This window comes from Aotus nancymaae, unplaced genomic scaffold (assembly GCF_030222135.1).
Source record: "Aotus nancymaae isolate 86718 unplaced genomic scaffold, 86718_ANA_hifiasm-v0.15.2.pri h1tg000012l, whole genome shotgun sequence".
NCBI classification, from domain to species: domain Eukaryota; kingdom Metazoa; phylum Chordata; class Mammalia; order Primates; family Aotidae; genus Aotus; species Aotus nancymaae.
In genome coordinates, this window is record NW_026988423.1 from 43,127,015 (window position 1) to 43,149,199 (window position 22,185).

General features: G+C 49.5%; 1 protein-coding gene across 1 annotated transcript in view; it reads right to left on the bottom strand.

Moving 5' to 3' along the window:
* Window positions 1–12,198, bottom strand: part of GALNT17 (polypeptide N-acetylgalactosaminyltransferase 17) — a 554,525-nt gene extending 542,327 nt beyond the window's left edge. Inside the window, exon 1 of the mRNA XM_012449084.2 lies at window positions 11,961–12,198. Coding sequence (XP_012304507.1) covers window positions 11,961–12,198 — 238 coding nt within the window. The remainder of the gene's footprint in view (window positions 1–11,960) is intronic.
* Between the last annotated feature and the right edge of the window lie 9,987 nt (window positions 12,199–22,185).

Below are 22,185 nucleotides of genomic sequence, written 5' to 3' on the forward strand. Positions count from 1 at the left end.
AAAACTTCTCTATCAGTGGCTCAGTCGATTGTCATCCACATGTCAGAGCAGTCTAAAGACCCATGAGCAGCAATCACTAGGGGAGAGGAAGGTCTTTCAGCCCCTCTGAGTCCTGCATTGATTCTAAGTGCTGTGGAAGGGAGGGTGGCAGGGAGCTAGAAGGGAGGGAATGCAGTGAGCACTCCCTCTCTCTGGACTTCTTCCCCAGGGCCACATGGGCACCGCATCTCCAGACTGCACCTGCTGAGAGGGAGATAATTTATCTGCTTCTTTGTGGTTCCTGTCCCCCTACATCTTTCCGGCCAAAAGCCACCCCATGGGGAGCTGGCCTGTACGTCTGAATTCCATCTCTTGTCCCTTAAGGAGCTTCTGGGAAGTCAAGTCTTGCCCTGCAACTTGAACTCTGAATCCAGAAGGAGTGAGAGGACCCAGGGCTGGCAGTGGCCTCAGCACGTCCCAGGGGAATCAATTGTTATGGCAGCCACAGCTGTGACAATGCCAGCAAGAAGTGGGCTGTTGGGGTGGCACCTGGGGAGGAACCAATCTGTGTCATTTGAGATCAGCAGTCAGTCAGAGCTGGGGAGCTGAGAGGACACTGAGTCTGGAGTCAGACCACTCCTCCCACCCCTCTCCTCCTCCCACCCCTCTCCACCACCTCCCAAAGAATCCCTCCAGCCCAGCCCACCTCCTCTTTGGCTCATGGAAAATGGAAAGGGACAGAAATATTCCTTTAAAAAAAAACCTGTATGGGCCCTGCAGGGTGGCTCATGCCTGTAATTCCAGCACTTTGGGAGGCCAAAGCGGGCACAGCACTTGAGGTCAGGAGTTGGAGACCATCCTGGCCAACATGATGAAACCCCATCTCTACTAAAAATATAAAAACTAGCAGTGCGTGGTGGCAGGTGCCTGTAATCCCAGCTACTCAGGAGGCTGAGGCAGAATTGCTTGAACCGAGGAGGTGGAGGTTGCAGTGAGCTGAGATCGCGCCACTGCACTCCAGCCTGGGCAACAGAGTGAGACTCCATCTCAAAAAATAAAATTGAAAAAATAAAGAAACCCATATGAACTTTATAATATTAATCAGGGAAGCAGAGTGGGTGAGAAATGAAAATAAAGCAAGCTTGCAGCACACTGAGCACTCATCACTAGGTCAGCCTGTTCTCTCACCTGCTTGCTCATGGTTGTTTGCTACTTACTGTCCTAGAAGCATGCAGACCCTGTTTTTTATGTATTTATTGTTATTAATATTTTAGGAACAGGGTCTCACTCTGTCACCCAGGCTGGAGTGCAGTGGCACAATCATAGCTCACTGCAGTCTCAAATTCCTGGGCTCAAAAGAGATCCTCTCACCTCAGCCTCCCAAGTAGCTGGGACTTCTGACAGACTCACCAGGCCAGATATGGAAAGACAGGAGCATAGGAAGCCAGAAACAGTGGCAGGGTTGGGGACTGGACCTCAATGAGGTGTAAGAGAGCCGCAGAGAGGGCTCAGGTCAGAGCCCCACAAAGCAGATTCAGATTTTCCAAATGCAGCAATTCCAGGTGTTGACTCTTAGTTCTGGATGTGATCACGGAGTCACAGAGGAGTCACTTGTTAGTGACATGCAACTGAAATCACCCTGAGGTTCAGAGGGTAGGTTGAATCCTGAACTCAGAGGAATGGCAGGGCCAGCCATGCCAGCAACACCAGCTCTGTATACCTACTGCTGCATTCTTTTTTTTTTAAGTAGAAATGAGGTCTCACTATGTTGTCCAGGCTGGTCTCAAACTCCTGACCTCAAGTGATCCACCCGCTTCAGCCTCCCAAAGTGCTGGAAACACAGGCATGAGCCACTGCACCCAGCCAGTCTAATATTCTTTAGGGACATAGCGTATCCCTGGTAAAGCCACAAAGGTACCTTCCCACTATTCCACAGTGCCTAAGGAAGCATGATCTCTGCACCTAATTGTACTCTTAGCACCTAGCCCACACCTCGCAGCAAGGAAGTGCTCGCTGATGGATATGAATGACCATTGTGTTCTGGAACAGGGTTTGACAGAGACAGGCTGCCATTTCTTCTCCTAGGCATCAAGAGCCATCAGCCAAAGGCACCATCATTATAAGTAAGAGGAGGAGCGGGGGATTTGAGGAGAAGGAAGAAGGAAATGGAGTTTGGCTCAGATAAACACATGGAAGAGAGAAGGATCCCAGAGTAGTCCAAAGAGTCCCAGAAAGTTACAAGGAAAAGGACCGCCTCTCACCTCGTTTAAGATTCACATAGCAAATAACAATGACCATACTATGCTATGAAGCATCACTAGCTGTCCATGCATCCATTCAGGAAGTAACTCCTGAGGGCTGGGCATGGTGGCTCATGCCTGTAGTCCCAACACTTTGGGAGGCTGAGGCAGGAGGATCGTTTGAGGTCAGGAATTCAAGACCAGCCTGGCGAACATGGTGAAACCCCATCTCTACTAAAAATACACACACACACACACACACACACACACACACACACAAAATGGCCGGATGTAGTGTTGCATGCCTGTAATTCCAGCTACTAGGGAGGCTGAGGCAGAAGGATCACTTGAACCCTGGAGGCAGAGGTTGCAGTGCGCAAAGATCGTGCCACTGCACACCAGCCTGGGCAACAGAGGGAAGGAATGAACGAAGGGAGGGAGGGAGGGAAGACAGGAAGGTAGAAAGAAGAGAAACATCTCCTGAGGACCCACTATGGGCCAGGGCAGCTCTAAGTGTCTGGGGTATCCGATGGGAAGCAGCAAGCGTGACCCTTCCTATAAGGAGTGTGCATTCCCACAGCCGCCGTGTGTTGGGTTTCATGCTTGTGCTATACATTTGGAATTTCAATTCACCCTGACATACAACGGTCCCATTTTACACTTAAAAAGTGAAGGGACTTGACCAAGGTCACAGCGGTAATAAGTAACAGAAGTGGAAATCAGCTCAGTCTGTCTGAGTGTCCCTCCTTTCCTTTCCTTTTTCCTTTCCTCTCTTTCCTTTCCTCTTTCCTTTCCCCTTTCCCCTTTCCCTTCCCTTCTCCCCTCCCCTTCCCTTGCCTTCCCCTCCCGTCTTTCCTCTCCTCTTTCCTCCCCTCCCCTCCCCTCCTCTCTCCTCTCCTTTCATTCTCTGTCTCTCTTTCTTTATTTCTTTTTGAGATGGAGTCTCACTCTGTTGCCCAGGCTACAGTGCAGTGGCGTGGTCTCGGCTTACTGCAACCTTCACCTCCCAGGTTCAAACGATTCTCCTGCCTCAGCTTCCTGAATAGCTGGGATTACAAGCACCCACCGCTGCGCCGGGATAATTTTTATAGCTTTAGTAGAGATGGGGTTTCACCATCTTGGCCAAGCTGATCTCGAACTCCTGACCTGGTGATCCACCCTCCTTGGCCTCCCAAAGTGCTGGGATTACAAGCATGAGCCACCGCGCCTGGCCCTGAGTGTCTTTTTAATACACTGGTTTTCAGGGTTTTTTTAGAGTTTGGGTCTTGCTCTGTCACCCAGGCTGGATGGAGTGCAGTAGTGCAATCATGGCTTACTGCAGCCTCGAACTCCTAGGCTCAAGTGATCCTCCCACCACAGCCTCTCAAGTAGCTGGGACCACAAGCATGCACCACAATGTCTGGTTAATTTTTTTTTTTTTGCAGAGACAAGGTCTTGCTATGTTGCCCCAGCTAGTCTCAAACTCCTGGTCTTAAGCCATCCTTCCGCCTCTGCCTCCCAAAGCGCTGGGATTACAGGCATGAGCCACTGCACCTGGTCTATTCTAATACATTCTTAAAGACTTGCAGGTCATCTCATTTTAGGGTGTTTCTTCATTGGCCTCGGGCTTGGGTGTGCTCATATTCCATCTTCCTGTGGTCACTCTTAGCTCTAAGTGATTACCGAGCTTTCTTCCTGTCCACAAGACACTCCAGATTTGGCAACAAGCAAAGGTCAGGGGGATTGGGTTTCTTCAGCGAGAATGACACTGGCTGCCTCTCCTGCTACCTCTAGGCTGAGCAAGAGGCGGCTGCTGCCCCTAATGGCATGGTGCCTGTGCCTCTCACCTGCCAACACAGATGTGCCTGCATCTGAGGCTGTCCAAGAACACAACTCCCTATTTTTTCAGGAGGGGACAGCTGCAACCAGACCCAGTGAGTCCTTGGAAGTAAAGGAAGCTGGTGTCCCTCTGGCACCCAGGCCCTGGCTCTGGGACCAAACCTTCTGCAACCCAGGGTCCTTGCCTGTCCTCAGTCCCTGCAGAATGTCTGCGTGCAGCAAATGAAGGCTGGAACTGCCCTGGTTTCCTTCTGATGTTCCTTGTAGCGACTGATTTTAATATGCATATTTGCCCTTTCTCTCCCTTAGTTCCCTCCTGCAGGAAATGCTGGTACCGTCCAGCGTCTGTGGGCTACAAGAAAGAAGAAATACAACACCAGGCCACCTCTGGCATTCATGAAAAAGGATGCTTTCCAAAGCCATCTCTCTCTTTGTTTTAGGTTTTGGTGCTTTTGTTTTTTGAGATAGAGTCTCACTCTGTCACCCAGGCTGGACTGCAGTGGCACAATCTATGCTCACTGCAGCCTCTGCCTCCCAGATTCAAGCAATTCTCCTGCCTCAGCCTCCCAAGTAGCTAGGATTACAGGCGCCCGCCACCATGCCCGGCTCCTTTTTGTATTTTTAGTAGAGACAGGTTTTCACCATGTTGGCCAGGCTGGTCTGGACCTCCTGACCTCAAGTGATCTGCCTGCCTCAGCTTCCCAAAGTGCTGAAATTACAGGCATGAGCCACCATGCCCAGCCACCATTCCTCTCTTTCTGCTTCCACCTTGGAGACCTGTGAGAGCAAATCTCTCCCTCTGTCTCTCTGTGCCAAGTCACTTTCCCTGCCTAGGGAGTTCGGTTGGGTGGGTTGTGCTGGGCTGGGGCTACATAAGAACCAGTAACTCAGATTCCAGCTTCAAGTGCCTGAGTGGCTTGGGGACAGGGCTGGAAGAGGTAATTTTGACTTCTCTCCATTTCTACAAAGATTTTCAATTTCTTCAAGCAACCCCACTTCTATTCAATATCCTTCTGAAATCTAAATTTGGTACCTAAGTTGAATCAATGGCATTTCTTCTTCTGACAGAGCTGCCCTGGGCTGACAGGGACACAGCTCTGATGTGCGCCCTGTGTGGGGAGTCTGAGGAGGGAGGGGATGACGCTAGGGCTTGGAGGCTGCGAGGGGCAAGGGAAGCTCCATGCTCGCTCTCCATCTCCTTCCCCTTACTCATCAGGAACATGCTGGGCTTGGGAGGAAGTCCCCTGGTATTCCTGAACCCTGGCTCTGCCCTTCCCTAGCTGTGTCACCCTGGAGAAGTCACATAGTACGTCTGTTTCTCACCTGTCTTAGGTGAAATGAGAGAAATAAGTAACTTCCTCAGAAGGTGATGGAAACATGATAGAAAGTCAAAAATCATATATGGAAGAATTCTAACAAGAAATCCCTCCATCCTTAGGTCCACTTTCTCATTTATTTGAGACAGAATCTCACTCCATCACCCAGGTTGGATGCAGTGGTGCAATCTCAGCTCACTGCAACTTCTGTCTCCCAGGTTCAAGTGATTTTCCTGCCTCACCTTCCAGAGTAGCTGGGATTACAGGCATGAGCCACCATGCCCTGCTAATTTTTGTATTTTTCATAGAGACAGGATTTCCTCATGCTAACCAGACCAGTCTGGAACTCCTACCTCAAGTGATCCACCCACCTCGGCCTCCCAAAGTACTGGGATTACAGGCGTGAGCCACCATGCCCAGCCACTAGGTCCACTTTCTTAACACTCATACAAAATGAGCAGGCTATCATTTTAAATTTTTTTTAAACACAGCATTGTCTCCTGTGTAATTGTTTTAGATTTTACAAATGGTCTTTGTTTTTGTTTTTGTTTTGAGACAAAGTCTCACTCTGTTGCCCAAGCTGGAGTGCAGTGGCACAACCTCCACCTCCAGGGTTCAAGAGATTCTCCTGCCTCAGCCTCCCAAGTGGCTGGGACTAGAGGCATGCACCACCATGCCTGGATGATTTTTGTATTTTTAGTAGAGATGAGTTTTCACTATGTTGGCCAGGCTGGTCTTGAACTCCTAACCTCGTAATCCACCCACCTCGGCCTCCTAAAGTGCTGAAATTACAGGTGTGAGCCACTGCGCCTGGCCAGATTTTCCAAATTTCTCTAATAAATGTGAATTAATTTTATTCTACAAGAAAGAATATGCAGTTGATCCTTGAACAACAAGGGATTGAACTGCGTGGATCCACCTGTACATAGATTTTCTTCTTCCTCTGCCACCCCTGACATAGCAAGACCAGTCCTTCCTCCTCCGCCGCCGCCTACTCAATATGAAGACAACCAGGATGAAGACCTTTACAATAATTCACTTCTACTCAATTAATAGTGAATATATTTCTTCTTCTACATGATTTTCTTTTCTTTTTTTTCTTTTGAGACAGAAGGCTGCAGAGCAGTGGCACAATCCATAGCTCACTGTATCCTGGAACTCCTAGGCTCAAAAGATCTTCCCACCTCAGCCTCCTGAAGAGCTGGGACTACAGGTATGCACCACCATGCCCAGCTGATTTTTGTAAAGATGGAGTCTTGCTATGTTGCCCAGGCTGGTCTCAAATTCCTGGCCTCAAGTGATCTTCTCACAGCTTCCCATAGTACAGGGATTAGAAGCATGAGCCAATGTGTCCAGCCCATACAATTTTCTTTTCTTTTCTTTTCTTTTTTTTTTTGAAACAGAGTCTTGCTCTGTTGCCCAGGCTGGAGTGCAGTGGCACAATCTTGGCTCACTACAACCTCTGCCTCCCAGGTTCAAGTGATTCTCCTGCCTCAGCCTCCCAAGTAGATGGGATTACAGGTGCAGATCACCATGCTTGGCTAATTTTTGAATTTTTAGTAGAGGTGGGATTTCACCATGTTGGTCAGGCTGATCTCAAACTCCTAACCTCAGGTGATCCACCCGCCTCAGTCTCCCCAAGTGCTGTGATTACAGGCGTGAGCCACCATGCCCAGCCCACTATTTTCTTAATAACATTTCCTTTTCTGTAATTTACTTTTTATAAGAATATAATGCATAATACACACAACATAGAAAATATGTGTTCATCAACTGCGTATGTTACCAGTAAGCCTTCTGGTCAAGAGCAGGCTATTAATAGTTAAGTTCTGGGGGAGTCAAAAGTTATACTTGGATTGTTGACTGTGCAAGGGTTGGTGTCCCTAACCTCTGCATTGTTCAAGGGTTAACCAAAAAGCCATATTCATGTTATGAAATCATACATTTAACAAAAACACACTGAAACTTGCCGGCCCCTAACCTGGCTGACTGCCTCACTTCTGGGGTCCTTGAAAGATCTCGTTCCCATCATTCAAGAAGGCGAAGACTAGAGGAGCCTCAAAATGGCACAGGCAAGATGGCTTCCTCGCACTCAGTCTCCCTAGCTGAGGCGTTCCGGTCCAGTCCCCACCGCTCTCCACTCCATCCAACCCAACCCAGCCTTGACAACCTTGAGGATATTTCCTGTCTGGCCATCATTTACCTCCTAAAACTAGCTCCCAACCACTTGATCAACCAATAAACCTTACGTGCCCCATTATGTTCAAGAGGATGTGGTGTGCTGAGGGATGGAGGTAGAATTAAAAGGCCAAAATAAAGGCTGGGTGCAGTGATTCACACCTGTAATCCCAGCACATTGGGAGGCTGAGGCTGGCAGATCATGAGGTCGGGAGTTCAAGATCAGCCAGGCCAATATGGTGAAACCCTGTCTCTACTAAAAATGCAAAAGTTAGCCAGGCGTTGTAGTGCATGCCTGTAGTCGCAGCTACTTGGGAGGCTGAGGCAGGAGAATCACTTGAACCTGGGAGGTGGAGGTTATAGTGAGCTGAGATTGAGCCACTGCACTCCAGCCTGGGTGACAGAGCAAGACTCGGTCTCAAAAAAAAAAAAAAAAAGTCCAAAATATAATTCTAGCCCTTAAAAGGCCTATGGTCGACGCGCTGTGGCTCATACTTCTAATCTCAGCACTTTGGGAGGCCAAGGACAGGGGGGAGGCGGGTGGGGAAGGGGTGAGGGTGGGAATCACTTGAACCCAGGAGTTTGAAACCACCCCTGGCAACATTGGCAGAACCCCATCTCTACAAAAAATAAAAAAATTAGCTGGGCATGATGGCACATACTTGTAGTCCCTGCTACTAGGTAGGCTGAAGTGGGAAGATCACTTGAGCCAGGGAAGTAGAGGTTGCAGTGAGCTATGATTGCATCACTGCACTCTAGCCTGAGTGACAGAGTGAGACTCTGTCTCAAAATAAATAAATAGCCTACAGGCCAGGCACGGTGGCTCATGTTTATAATCCCAGCACTTTGGGAGGCTGAGGTGGGTGGATCACTTGAGGTCAGGAGTGCAAGACCAGCCTGGCCAAAATGGCAAAACTCCATCTCTACTAAAATTACAAAAATTAGCCAGGCATGGTGGCACACAGCTGTAATCCCAGCTTCTAGTGAGGTTGAGGCAGGAGAATCACTTTAACCCAGGAGGTGCAGATTGCAGTGAGCCAGGATCGTGCCACAGTGACAGAGCAAGACTCCACCTCAAAAAATAAAAAAAAAAAAAGCTAGGGGAAAGTGGAGCCCTCCATAAATCCCTCCTGCTTGGACTTCACAGGAATCCACAGGAAAGATTTAAGAAACTTGAGCAACCTTTAAAATGCCCAGCTCCCAATCTGTACCAAGTGGCATTGGCTCTCTTATATGCACAGTGCACCGGCTCTAGCAGCCTCTCCATTAATTCCAAGGGAATAAAGAACATTAAGCTCAAGGTTTCCTTCTCCACCCTCGGGAGCAATGAATGAAAACCAGCTGCAGAGCAAGAGAACACGTGAAGTCCAGGTCTCGTCTCCCCAGGCACTAGGAGCCCTTGCCCTCCTCCCCACAGCCTCCCGCTGCAGCAGGTGGCCCCAGCAGGCCTGGGGCATCAACAGATGGGACACGCATTACCCAAAACAAGCACTGGCAAAGGATGGGGGTGCTTGAGGGGCCAAGTGGAGAGGGAGAGTCCCCTGTATTTCACAATCTTTTCCTGCAGGCTTCATGTCACTGCAAATGACAATAGCAGTCAGGACGATAGAATCTGCCTAGTTGCAGCTTGCGTTCTTAGCTTGCCCAGGCAAAGCTCTCAACTCAGCCTTGCTACCAACTTGCAAGTCAGGAAGACTCAGCCTTCTTGCCCCACAGCACCGAGAAGGAAGCTGGACACCAGCGGATCTGAAGCAAGCTCTTACCTGCAAACTCTCACCTTAAGTCCCCCAAATGAGCTGGCTTTGGAGGTCAGATGGGTTTTCTTGCTTTGCTCTGCTTGGTGTAGGCAGCAGAGTGTCAGACAGTGGGTCAAGTTTTAGAGAGGCAGATTCTCAGGCCCCACCCCAGACTTGGGCAAGAGGCCCAGAAATCTGTTTTAAAGGGCACTTCAGTGATTCTGATGCACGTGCTGAAGTTGGGGACACTGGTGCAGGAGCTCCTTTCTAAAGCCTGACCTTCCAGGTTCAATTCCTACCTCTTGACACTCACTAGCTGGGTGACTGTGAGCCGGTTGTGCAGGTGGGTGTCAGAGCACCCATCTCACAGGTCACGGTAAAGATCCAATGGTTCCTGTATGTCAGAGGCATATAGGAAGTAACCTCCTTTCACCTAGTTTTCTCCTTTCCCATCTGGGGATGAGGTGAAGCCTCTCTGGACAGATGTGAACTTATTGTGAGATAATGCATTTGTAATGTCTTTGCACACATCTGGCACACAGCAAGAATTCCTTTGATTATTATTACAGAATTTTATTATTCCTATTAGAGAAGTGTGGGGTATAGCTCTATAATATTTAATGCTTCTGACTGGAACTAATACTGGGGCCAGACATGGTGGCTCACACCTGTCATCCCAACACTTTGGGAGGCCCAGGAGGGAGGATTGTTTAAAGCCAGGAGTTTGAGGCCAGCCTGGGCAACCTAGCAAGACCCTGTCTCTACAGAAAAATTAGCAGTGTGTAGTGGTGCACACCTGTAGACCCAGCTACTTGGGAGGCTGAGGCTGGAGAATGACTTAAGCCCAGGAGTTCGAGGCTGTAGTGAGCTATGATCGCACCACTGCACTCCAGCCCCAATGACAGAGCAAGACCCTGTCTCAAAAAAAAGAAAAACATAAACAAAGAAACTGATACTAAAATAACCTGTGTCCCTGAGAAAAGCCTGATGAGTAAGGGGAACCAGGTTATCCTTCCAGTTCCTATGGGTATAGGCAGGAATCTATCCCGAATTATAAGCCCACCCCATAAGTTTCCAATTCCTTCAGAAATGAACTATGGGTTTTCATTGCATTCTGTGCCATGTTCCAGACACCTGAGGGAAGAGCTTCTGAGTGACTACCCTGACAGCCAGGCCACATACCCTGCAAGTTCAAGGCATCCCTGGATACCTGTCAAATGGCATCAGGAAGACTGCAGTATCCTTTCACCTGCTCAGAGATCTAACCACCCCTCCCTCTCCATCCCACCCCTCCAGGAATTACCCAGCGGCGACCATTGGTGAGCAGGAAGAGAACCACCTGTCATCCTCCTCCCTGCCCCCTGCCACCACAGCGAAGACAGTTGGGCCTGATCCTCCCATGTGAGCAGGTATGTGGCTGTATTTGCAATTCCACATATTTCTGTTTTCAACAAACCTAACACTCCTTTTACTTAGGTGAAAACCATGGATAGAAGTGTATGCCCATGTGGTCAAGAGCACAGGCTCTATGGTCAACCAGACACAAGGTTTTGACTCCACACTCCATTATTATTCCTGTTACAGCGGTTTGGGGTGCAGCTATATCTTATTTAACACAGGGCAACTGAGTTAACCTCCCCTCGCTTAGTTTCTCATTTCCCATCTGGGGATGGGGTGGAGCCTCACTGGACAGATGTGATCATACAGTGAGATAATGCACTTGTAATGTCTCTGCACGCATCTGGCACACAGCAAGAATTCCATCAGTTGTTATTATCACGATCTTTGTTGATTATCTGCAGTTCGTTTGAGAACATGAGTTAGAAGCTCAGAAAGAGAGGAGGCAGTCTAAGTATGTATCTGCCTCGGATAACCCCATGCAGTCCTGGAAACCTGCGTGCACTCAGGTAGATAATACTCACTCCGATGTTGGGAACAGCGAGTGTCCAATGACTTGGCCCAGGTGTGACCAAGGCATGTAAAAAGTCTCCCTCTTCTCCAGAAGTACCGAGAACATTTTAGATGGGACCGATTCTGACAACGTCACTAATGGGATGCCACATCTCGCTTTGCTACATTCTGGAAACACCTGCTTCTCAGGCCCACCTTGAAGTTTAACAATCGCCCCTCCGCAGCCCTCAAGGAGAAACCCTGGCGGCGGCGGGAAGGGAGGAGTCCTCATTCTTAGCTGAGCGGCTCGCCTCATAGAGACATGACATTCATCCAATATACTACGGAAGTACATTAGCTCCCCGACCTGAGGCCTTGACTTTGTCTGCAGACATCTAAGCCCGCCAATCTCCCGCTCCCTACTTGTCCCCCACCAAACGCTGGGCTCTAAGACCGTTTCCTCCTGCACGTCTGCCCGCGCGCCTCCAGTCCCATTTGGCCGCTCCACTAGTTTCTGTGCTCACGCTGGAGTCGCCATGGAATGATTTCCTGTCCACACACCGGGACCGGGAGCCAACTAACTGTACTGACACATCTCCAGGATAAAACCAAACTTGCAGGTGGGGCACGGAAAAGAACCAGGCAGTTGTTCTTTCCAGCAGTCCCGGCCGTCTGCCCAAGACTGGGGAGGAAGGGTAAGAGGGAGCGCGCGGGAGCCAGGAGGTGTCGGCTCCACCAAGCGCAGCGCGCAGCGCACAGGGACCCCGGGGCTCACCCTGTGCCCGGCCACCCCGCGTCCTTACCATTCAGCTGCCGGTACACGATGTCCTCCAGCAGCGAGAGGCGCTTCAGGACCGCATCCTGGATGGGGCTGGCGCTGTGCGCGCTGAGGTTGGCCACCTCGGCTCGCGGCCGGATCTCGTGGAAGGCGTCTCCGCCGCGCACCGCGATGGGCCGGCACTTGGCCAGGAAGAGCACGAAGCCGGCGACCGCGATCAGGTTCAACACCAGCAGCACTTTGACTCTTCTCAGTGAAGCCATCAAACAGCCCGGCCGGCCCTCGCCCCGGACCCGCGCCCCCTTGGGCTCCTGCGACGCGCGGGGCAGCCAGAGGCCAAGCAAGCCTCACTCACCAGAGGCCGGCGGGGATCCCAGCCCCTGCGCGCCCCACCACAAGGATGCTCGGGCGGCAGAGACAGCTGGGAGGACGGGGCAGTAGTGGGGAGCGTGGAACAGCTCACGTGGAAGTCCCCGCTCTGCAGAAGTGCTCCCCGAGACGCCTGCTCAGTCCATGGCACGCAGCCCCTTCCAGGAGTCTCAGTGAAAGGCCGTGGACTTGGGGGTCTCTGCTCTGCACCAGCAAAGGGGTCGCCTCTGGATCTCTAGCCGCGTGCGGCGCTGCAGACTCCGGGGCAAGCAGGGGGGGCGGCCCGGGAGGCGCAGCGGGAGCGGCGCGCAGGTGCCGGGCTCAGGATCGCTATCCACCCACGGCGGAGAGCGCCAAGCCTGGGGCCGCACAGCCTCCACCCTCGCCCGCAGGCGGCCGTCGCGGCGCGGCACCCGCGCTCTTCAGCTGAGGACCCGTTCCCCCGGGCGGGCGCCTTTGTTCCGCTCACCGACCCGCTCCATCGCGCCGGGCAGAGGGGAAGCCCGCGCGGAGCGCCCGCGTCCTCGAGGCTCCGCAGTCACGCTCAAGTCTCAATTACTCTCAAAGTGGGGACAGCACTAGGGGGCGGGCGCCAGGCCGAGCGCGACGTCCTCTCCGCCCCCCGCGCGGGGTCCACCCAGCTCCGCCGGCAAACTCACCAGCGCGCACCGCGCCGCCGGCTCCCGGACACGTTCCGAGCCCCCGCGCCGCGCGGAGAGCCTCCCGGGCCTGCAGCGCACCCCGACCTGTGTCGGAGCTGGCGCGGTGCGAGGCTGGCTGGGGGGAGTCGGACCTCAAAAGTCACAGCAGTTCTACACCCCTCCCTAAACGTCGCGGGGAGCGCGGCGGGGAGGGACGCGCGCGCGATCACCCTCCGCCGGCCAGATCGGGCCGCTCCGCTGGTCCCGCGCCCCCGGGAGCCGGACGCCGAGTCTCCCAATTGGCGGACGCGGTGACACCGCCGCTGCGGCACTCAGAGCCACACAGCCCGGAGCTGGGGAGCCCGGAGGGGGAGCGCAGGTGGCGGCGGAAGGCGGGGCGCGGCCCGATGGGAGCAGCGGTGGCGCCAGCTCCTCCCCCGCCTCCCCTGGCCACCCTGTCCCCGCGAGGGAGGCTGTCGGCCGCCGCCCGCAGGCTGCCGAGGGCACCGATCCCAGCTCCCCGGTTCGTGAGCGCGCACCCGGGCAGGGCGGGGCGCCTGGAGAGTGGGGACCGCGCGGGATGGGGGCAGTCAGGGCATGCTGGCTTCGGCCAGCGCTGGAGGGACCCCGTAGTTCTCAGCACTCCCCAGCAGGCGGGTTCGTTCTTCCCCGGCTGGCGATGAAGACATCCTTTTCTGTGTGCTGGCTGCTCCGCGCTGCGTGGCCAGGAATGGCTAGAGGGAAAATCTGGCCTGGAGACTCGGATTCCGTGACTTTCGGAGCCAGGCCGGACTGAGCCGGCTTGGGGGGTTCTCCGCGTGCGAGAATTCTAACCTTCCCAGTCACCGTTTCTAGGACCACCCGCAGCTCTGTTCAGATTTCATTGTAAGAAGCAGATTGATTTGCCTACTGCTTTTACACGACCTCTTCCTCTTCCCAACACCAAGGAACTCGAAATGCTGGCATTCAAACCTTCCTGTTTGATCTATTTAATTCCTTGGGTCTAAAATAGAAATCAGGTCTTCAACTAATAAAAATCGGGCAGCAAAGCTAAATGGATGTGGTAGTTTTCCCCTCATCATTTTGATCTCATTAAAGTTTTTGTTTTTGTTTTAGCAGTTGTTTTGTTTTGTTTTTTGTTTTTTCTGGGGCTTAGTTTGTTACTTTGTTTTTGCTTGTGTATTATTTTAAGTTTTGGATTTTAACATAGAAATGTACATGCAAAAAAAAAAACCATAGTCTTTTTATTTCATTCTCTTGGAATTCTGTGCCTGGGTGCATTCAGATCCTCAGGGCGCATGCTATATAATCTACCTTAAAGTGGATACAAAACAGTTAAATGAAAAAGGCACCAGGGATGATTTTTAGCCACACGTTAGGCAAGAGGGAGGCTGAGTGGGAAGAAACTTGGGTTACTGAGCATCTCATGGACTATCCAGTTGAGTTGGGTGTTATTATAACCACACTACAGATGGAGCTAGCACAATCAATGGAAGCATCTGCAAAAATAATTTTTGAACATTCACTCAGCTGCAGGACTGAAGCCAGAGAGGCTGAGACATTGGGCTAGGGTGCCAGGACAGCAGTAAATGACTCTAAGTACGTGCTTGAGGCTGACTCGCAAGCATGTGTGTATTTGGGAGTGGGAGACAGAAAACAAAGTAGAGGAAGCAGCCTCAGAGTCATCCAGAAGTTTCCAGGCAAATTTCAACTTCAGAGAGATTTCTGTGCTTTCTCTAAAGCCATAGGGGTCCCTGATCCAAATTAACCTTTACCTTTATCATGCATCCTCCAGGTGCCTCCTCTCAGCTCCTGCACTCATTCTGGGTAACTTCTGTGTTCAAATGACACTGGACAGTCTAGACTCAGTGAGTGACCCACTGTAATGGCCACATCCTGAGCCCTGCATTCACAGAGGAGCATCCCACGCCTGCAATCCTACACTAAAATCCCAGCCTGTTATTACTGCTCCCTAGCTTTTTACCTCTCCCATTCTCAACTCCAACCATATTCTCCAGCCGCCAGCAACTTCTCTCTTCTTCCCAGGTACCCATGCCTCTCAATCCTCTCTGGAGTTCCTTCCCTCCTCTTCCTGGAGTTCATGGTTACTCATTTATTTCAAACACATTCCTAATAGCACCTGCTATTAAGGATCATGCACACACATATGTTTTCCCACTGCCCCAGCTCAGCAATCCCCAACTCTGAATCAATCTCACCTTCTTTCTCAAGCCAAGGACAAAGGCAAGAGCAAGTGTACCCAGAGAAAACCACATCACCTCAAGGCCTATGGCCATTTCCAGTTGGCATTGTCTCACTTTACCGGGTCCTTCTACTCAAAAACACTGTTCCATGCCCCTAGCCGGCTCCTCTCCCCAGAGACACCCGAGCCTAGACTTCAGGAGTTTATGAATAGCTCTCAATCAGATGCAAAAATGTATCTGCATGTTATATAGACTTTTTTCTCGGGAAAAGGCCTGTAAGTTTCATGATTCTCAACATAGTCAATAACTGTAAAACTTTAAGGATCTACCTAACACATGTTATATATGCAAAAACATAACCAGCTAAATGTTTATTATATACCAGCTGCTTCTGAAACTAACAAAACTACACTTCAGTGGCTAGTCCCATTTCAGTCACCAAAGAATAAATCTGTTCTTGACTTTAAAAGGAGAAATTTACCTTGGATAGCACTCAAAATCTTTCCCAGTCATAAAACTCAGTTAAACAACAAAAGCTTTATCGAAAGAGTTTCTTTGATTGGTTGGTTGAGCAAACTGAAAGGAAAGAGATGGATGGTATTTTCGGTACGTAGGTCACCAAAGATTTTTTATTTCCAATAAATTTTTCACTCAAGCATGGTTCAAATAACATATACCTTTGACATGACTCTGCCCCTTTCCCTTTTGTTTGCCTGTTAAAAATTTATCACATCTCATCCGAGTTCATTACAGAAGTTAAAATACTTGGAGTTTTGCCGAGGAAAATCAGGGACTCATCTCTCTGCAGAGATTTTGCCAACCCATTTACTCTTGCTAGAATCGGAGAGGCAAAGCCTTCACTCTCATAAAACCCTGAGCATTGCAAAAGATACTGAAGTTTTTGTTGTTATAATTTCAACTTTTATTTCAGATACAGAGGGTACGTGTGCAGGTTTGTTACATCAGTATATTATGTGATACTGAGGTTTGAGGTATGAATTCTGTCACCCGGGTACTACTGAGCATGGTACCCAATAGTATCCAACAGGTAGTTTTCTTTTCTTTTCTGTTTTTTGAGACGGGGTCTTACTCTGTTGCCCAGGCTGGAGTGCAATGGCACAATCTCGGATGACTGCGACCTCAACCTCCTGGGCTAAAGGGATCTCCCACCTCAGCCTCCTGAGTAGCTGGGACCACAAGTACACACCACTATGGCCAGCTAATTTTTGTATTCTTAGTAGAGACAAGTTTTGCCATGTTGCCTAGGGTGACCTCGAAGTCCTGAAAGCAAGCAATCCACCCACCTCAGCCTCCCAAAATGCTGGGAATACAAGCGTGAGCCACCACGCCTGGTCTTCCAGTAAGAGTTCTATTGTCACATATGGCCTGGTCATTGTCTGTTAGAATTTTATTGTCTCTGCACTCAGTAAGTATTGTTATGTTGGTGCAACAGTAATTGTGGTTTTTGTCAACACTTTTAATGGCAAAAACCACAATTACTGTTGCACCAACCTAATAGTTATTGTTTCTATTAAAGTCCCTACAGTTGGCCAGGCATAGTGGTTCATGCCTGTAGTCTGAGCACTTTGGGAGGCTGAAGTGGGAGAATCTCTTCAGGGTGGAAATTCAAGGCCAGTCTGAGGCTGAACGCGGTGTCTCATGCCTGTAATCCTAGCACTTTGGGAGGCCAATGTAGGCAGATCACTTGAGGTCAGGAGTTCGAGACCAGCCTGACCACCATGGAGAAACCCTGTCTCTATACTAAAAATACAAAAAATTAGCCAGGCATGGTGATGCACACCTGTAGTCCCAGCTACATACGAGGCTGAGGCAGGAAAATTGCTTGAACCCAGGAAGCAGAGGTGAGCCAAGAACTCGCCACTGCACTCCAGCCTGGGAGACACAGCAAGACTCTGCCTCGAAAAAAGAAAAAAGAAAAAAAAAAGACCAGATTAAGCAATATAGCAAGACCCCATCTCTGCAAAAATAAAAATAAAAAAATTAGTTGGGCACAGTGACACACTCCTGTAGTCTAGCTGCTCGGAGCCTGAGGCGGGAGGATCACTTGAGACCAAGAGTTCAAGGCTGTAGTGAGCTATGATTGCACCACTGCACTCCAGCCAGGGCCACAGAGTGAGACGCTCACTCTAAAAAAGAAAAAAAAGTTACTACAACTGAGAAAGGACAGTAGTTGGTGAAAACAAGCATCAAAATCCACCCGTCTTTGAGACTTAGGCCATACCCCCTACAACCCAGGTCACTTTCTCTGATCAAGATGTCATCAAGCCAGCACGAGTGGCTTGCAAAGTGTAGGTACAAGGCCAGGAGTGGTGGCTCATGCCTGTAATCCCAGCACTTTGGGAGGCCTAGGTGGGAGGATCACTTGAGGTGAGAAGTTCAAGACCACCCTGGCTAATGTGGTGAAACCACGTCTCTACTGAAAACATACAGAAAAATGAGCAGGATGTGGTGGTGCATGACTGTTGTCTCAGCTACTCAGGATGCTGAAGCAAGAGCATCACTTGAACTTAGGGAGGCAGAGGTTACAGTGAGCTGACATTGCACTACTGCACTCCTGGGCAACAGAGCAAGACTCTGTCTCCAAAAAAAAAAAAAAAAAAAGTGTGGATACAGGACAATCCATTGGGATACAGGAAGAAAATATTAGAACTTCTGTCTTCTTGTATATGCAACTAATACAAGTAGTCATGCATGTAAATAAGTTTTAAATAAATATATATGTAATGAGTATGCATGCTTCACATCTTTTCCTGATAAGATCCACCATGAAAAAGCAATTGAAGCCTACTAGCCAAGTTGCATAGCAACCCTAGGGTTGTATTTTCATTAAAATATATCCTTTCTACTGCTGAATTCCCTTTAAAACCCAGATCCTTGGGCAGGCACAGTGGCTGACACCTGTAATCCCAGAACTTTGGGAGGCCGAGGCGGGCAGATCACAAGGTCAGAAGTTCAAGACCATCCTGGAGAGCATGGAGAAACCCCGTCTCTACAAAAATACAAAAATTAGCTGGGCATAGTGGTGCGTGCCTGTAGTCACAGCTACTTGGGAGGCTGAGGCACAGAATTGCTTGAACCTGGGAGGTGGAGGTTGCATTAAGCTCCGATCGTACCACTGCACTCCAGCCTAGGCAACAGAGTGAGACTCCGTCTCAAAAAACAAAAAACCCAGACCCTTTTAAGGTCCAGTTTAGTATCCCAGGCCTCTACGGAGCCCTATCAAAGAGCTCCTAACATGCACAGCTGTTTATCTACAAATCATCTACAAATGTATCTAAAATCTTAGTGCCAATTCATCAGATGACTCTTACTGAGGGCTGACAATGTGCTGTTCTCTTGTTCTGTGCAGGGCATGATGGGTACATGTTTCAGGCCCCCATGGGGCTTATTGTCTATTAGGAAAGACAAATATTAAAGAAATAATAATGTGGAAGTTGTTAAATCGTAGCCAGGAGAAACAGTGTGGCCTACCCATGAAGGACAGGCTCTTCTGTGCCTGTCCTATTGTCCACAGAGTCATCGAACTTCAGGGGATCCAGTCCAAGTGGCTGCCCTGGGGAGCAGCCTTTTGCTCCTCTCTGCTCCCAGGCCCCATCTTTATTTTCATTTAGCATCCCACACTCTCCTCCCAAGGCCCACCCACCTGGCAATGCCTAGGCCTGGAAAAGATCTTCTGAGGCCAGGCATGGTGGCTCACACCTGTAATCCCAGCACTTTGGGAGGCAGGCAGATGACCTGAGGTCAGGAGTTTGTGACCAGCCTGGCCAACATGGTGAAACCTCGTCTTTACTAAAAATACAAAAATTAGCCGGGTGTGGTGGTAGTCACCTGTAATCCCAGCTACTCAGGAGGCTGAGGCAGGAGAATTGCTTGAATCCGGGAGGTGTGGGCTGCAGTGAGCCAAGATCATGCCACTGTACTCCAGCCTGGGTGACAGAGCAGAGCGAGGCTCAATCTCAAAAAAGAAAAGAAAAGATCTCCTGAAATGTGGATGAGTCTCACTCCAGTCCTTCTTAGGGGCAAACTTCTATTTTACTCCATGTATGCCTTTTTTCTAAATGTATGAAAGGTTTGTAGAACCAGAGACTGCCTGTCTTTAAGGATTCCAAGTGGAAAAAAAAAAAGGTGGAACACAGGAGGCGACTTTTCACTGACTTTTCACTGCTTCTTCATTTCCTGTTCTTGCTATGAATAAAACCTTAATAGGATCAGTGCTTGCTTGGGGGTGAGTGTGTGGAGGAGAGGCCAACAGACTGAGCTGTCCCTGTCACAGGCCACACAGACGCTGTGTTGTGCTGACCCTGCTCAGCAGGACTCGGGCCTGAGTGGGACAGCTGGGAAAGGCAGGGGACGGCCAGGGTCCAAACCTCAAGAACCCTCCCTATTCAGCCACACCCCGTGACCACTCTCAGTCCCCACGCAATTCTGGTCCTGCTTGGCAGGTTCTGCTCTCAGTTAACAAGAGTAAATGTGAATGTTCAGGGTCACGAGCTGGAGGAATTTGTTTAGCCACCAATTACATCCTCTTTTTGAAGATCCAGAACTCTGCTTGTGGGTGTTCTAGATACAGCTTCTGTTGTAAAACCAAATTGAAGTCTGCTCACCCAATGCAGTAAGGTCCAGACATCCGCACGGAGGTTTTTGCAGTAGTAGAAGGGATGTCATTTATTTCACAACAGGGAGAATCAGGGCAGCTCATGTTTAAGACCAGACCTCCCCTGATGGCTCGCAGGTAAGGGTTTTCAAAGGCATGGGTTGGCTGGGCGCGGTAGCTCACTCCTGTAATCCCAGCACTTTGGGAGGCCAAGGCAGGTGGATCACTTGTGGTCAGGAGTTCAAGACCAGGCTGGACAATGTGGTGAAACCCCATCACTACGTAAAAAAAAAGAAAGAAATTAATCAGGTGTGGTGGTGGGTGCCTGTAATCCCAGCTACTCGGGAGGCTGACCAGGAGAATCACTTGAACCCAGGAGGCGGAGGTTGCAGTGAGCCCAGGTCACATCATTGCACTCTAACCTGGGCAACAAAAGCAAAACTCTGTGTCCAAAAATAAAATAAAATAAAGGCAGGGATAAATTTCAGGAAAGCAGAAGCTGCAAGCAAAATCATTCATCAGTACATGGAACTTCCACATTGGTTTTGGCCTAAGAGAGTGAAATACCTTGAAGTGAGGGCTTACAGGTTATAGGCAGATTCAAAGACTTTTTGATTTGTGATTGGTTCAGAAGGCAAGCTGTGTCTAAAAATTTGGGATCAGCTAAAAAAATGTTAGCTCTGGTTCATGGACATGACCTTCTTCAGGGTCCTCAGGAAGAAATTTAGAAAAAAGAATGGTGGTTAGAGAGTTTAGTCTTCAGTTTCCTCTTATCTGAAATCTGCTTGTCTGTGGATTCATTTGGTGGGGTCCAGGTAGGGTCTGGATTTCTAAAAAGGTTTCTGGGTGGAGTCTAGGTTTCTGGGGGGACAGCACAGGCCTCTAAAAAAGGGGGTCCCTGCTCCATTTCACTTCCTTTGTCCACAACCAGATATCAAATCACCTGCACACCAAAGTTGTAATAAATGCATATTTGTGTACCCTCAATGCCTTTCTCATTCTGTATTTGCTAGTTGATAGGAAAGAACCACCTCTTTATAATGGGTAGTGACTTGGGCTCAAGGCCAGCTATTCTGGGTGGTTCCATGAAGCTTCTGGAGGTAGCCTCTGAAACTACAGCTTCTTGAGTTGTTTTTGCTGAGTGGGACAACTTGTTTGGTGAAAACATCCAGGGAAGCATAATTTTGACAGTTCACTCAGAACAGCCCAAAGCCTTCTGCAAGGACTTTGGAAATAAGCAATGTTACTGGAGTTCTCATGACACAGGTGGAATTTCTGGGATACACAGAAGTTTGTGGGATTTTATCTTGGCCATCTTTAGCTTAATTCATGGCCAAGATCGTGTAAATGAATCATCCCCATGTTCCCTGGGCTCATGGGCTACCCTTCCATTTAATATCCTCCATCTCAGCTGCTACAGGAAGTCCAGTGCCCTCTCCAAGTACTTTCAAGGGTCAGAGTCTCTGGGTTCCTCCCATAGCTCATCTAGATTGGAAGCCACCTAACTGTGCTTGCCATGCTGTGCTCCTAGAAATTTTGGTTGCCTGGTCACCATTTGTTCATGTCTTCATCTCCCTTCATTAATATTTTTTGAGACAGGATCTCCCTCTGTCACCCACGTTAGAGTGCAGTGGTGTGATTGTAGCTCATGCAGCCTTGACCTTCTGGACTCAAGCACTCCTCCTGCCTCAGCCTTCTGAGTAGCTGGGACTACAGGCATGTGCCACCATGCCCAGCTAATTATTTATTTGTCCATTTATTTATTTTGTAGAGATGGGGTCTTGCGTGTTGCCCAGACTGGGCTGAAACTCTTGTCCTCAAGTAATTCTCCAGTCTGGGCCTTCCAAAGCACTGGGATTATAGGTGTGAGCCACCATGCCCAGCTGTCATTAACATTTCTTCTCAACCGGGGACATAGGTTCTATATTAATTTTCTATAGTTCCTATGAAAAATTGCCACCAACTCAGTGGTTTAAAACAGCATAAATGTGTTATTTGACAGTTTTGGGGAGGTCAGAAATCCAACACAGATGGCATTGGGCTAGGGTCAAGGTGTTGTCAGGGGCACTCCTTTCTAGAAGCCCCAGGAAAGAATCTATTTCTTCCCTTTTCTGACCTCTATAAGCTTCTCACTTTACTTGGCTCATGATCCCTTTCTCCATCGTCAAAGCAAACAATGTCAGGCTGTAATTTTCTCAAGTTGCCATGTAAAAGATTCTCCACCTGCTGAGGGTTCATGTGATTAGATAATCTAGGATAATCTCCAATTTCATGGTCTTTAGTTTTAATCTCATCTGCAAAGTCCCTTTTGCCATGTAAGCTAATACTGTATATTCATAGGTTCTTGGGTATATAGTAATGACATCTTTAGGATGGAGATTATTCTGTCAAATTCCGTTCTTCCTGCCCCAGGCACCTCCA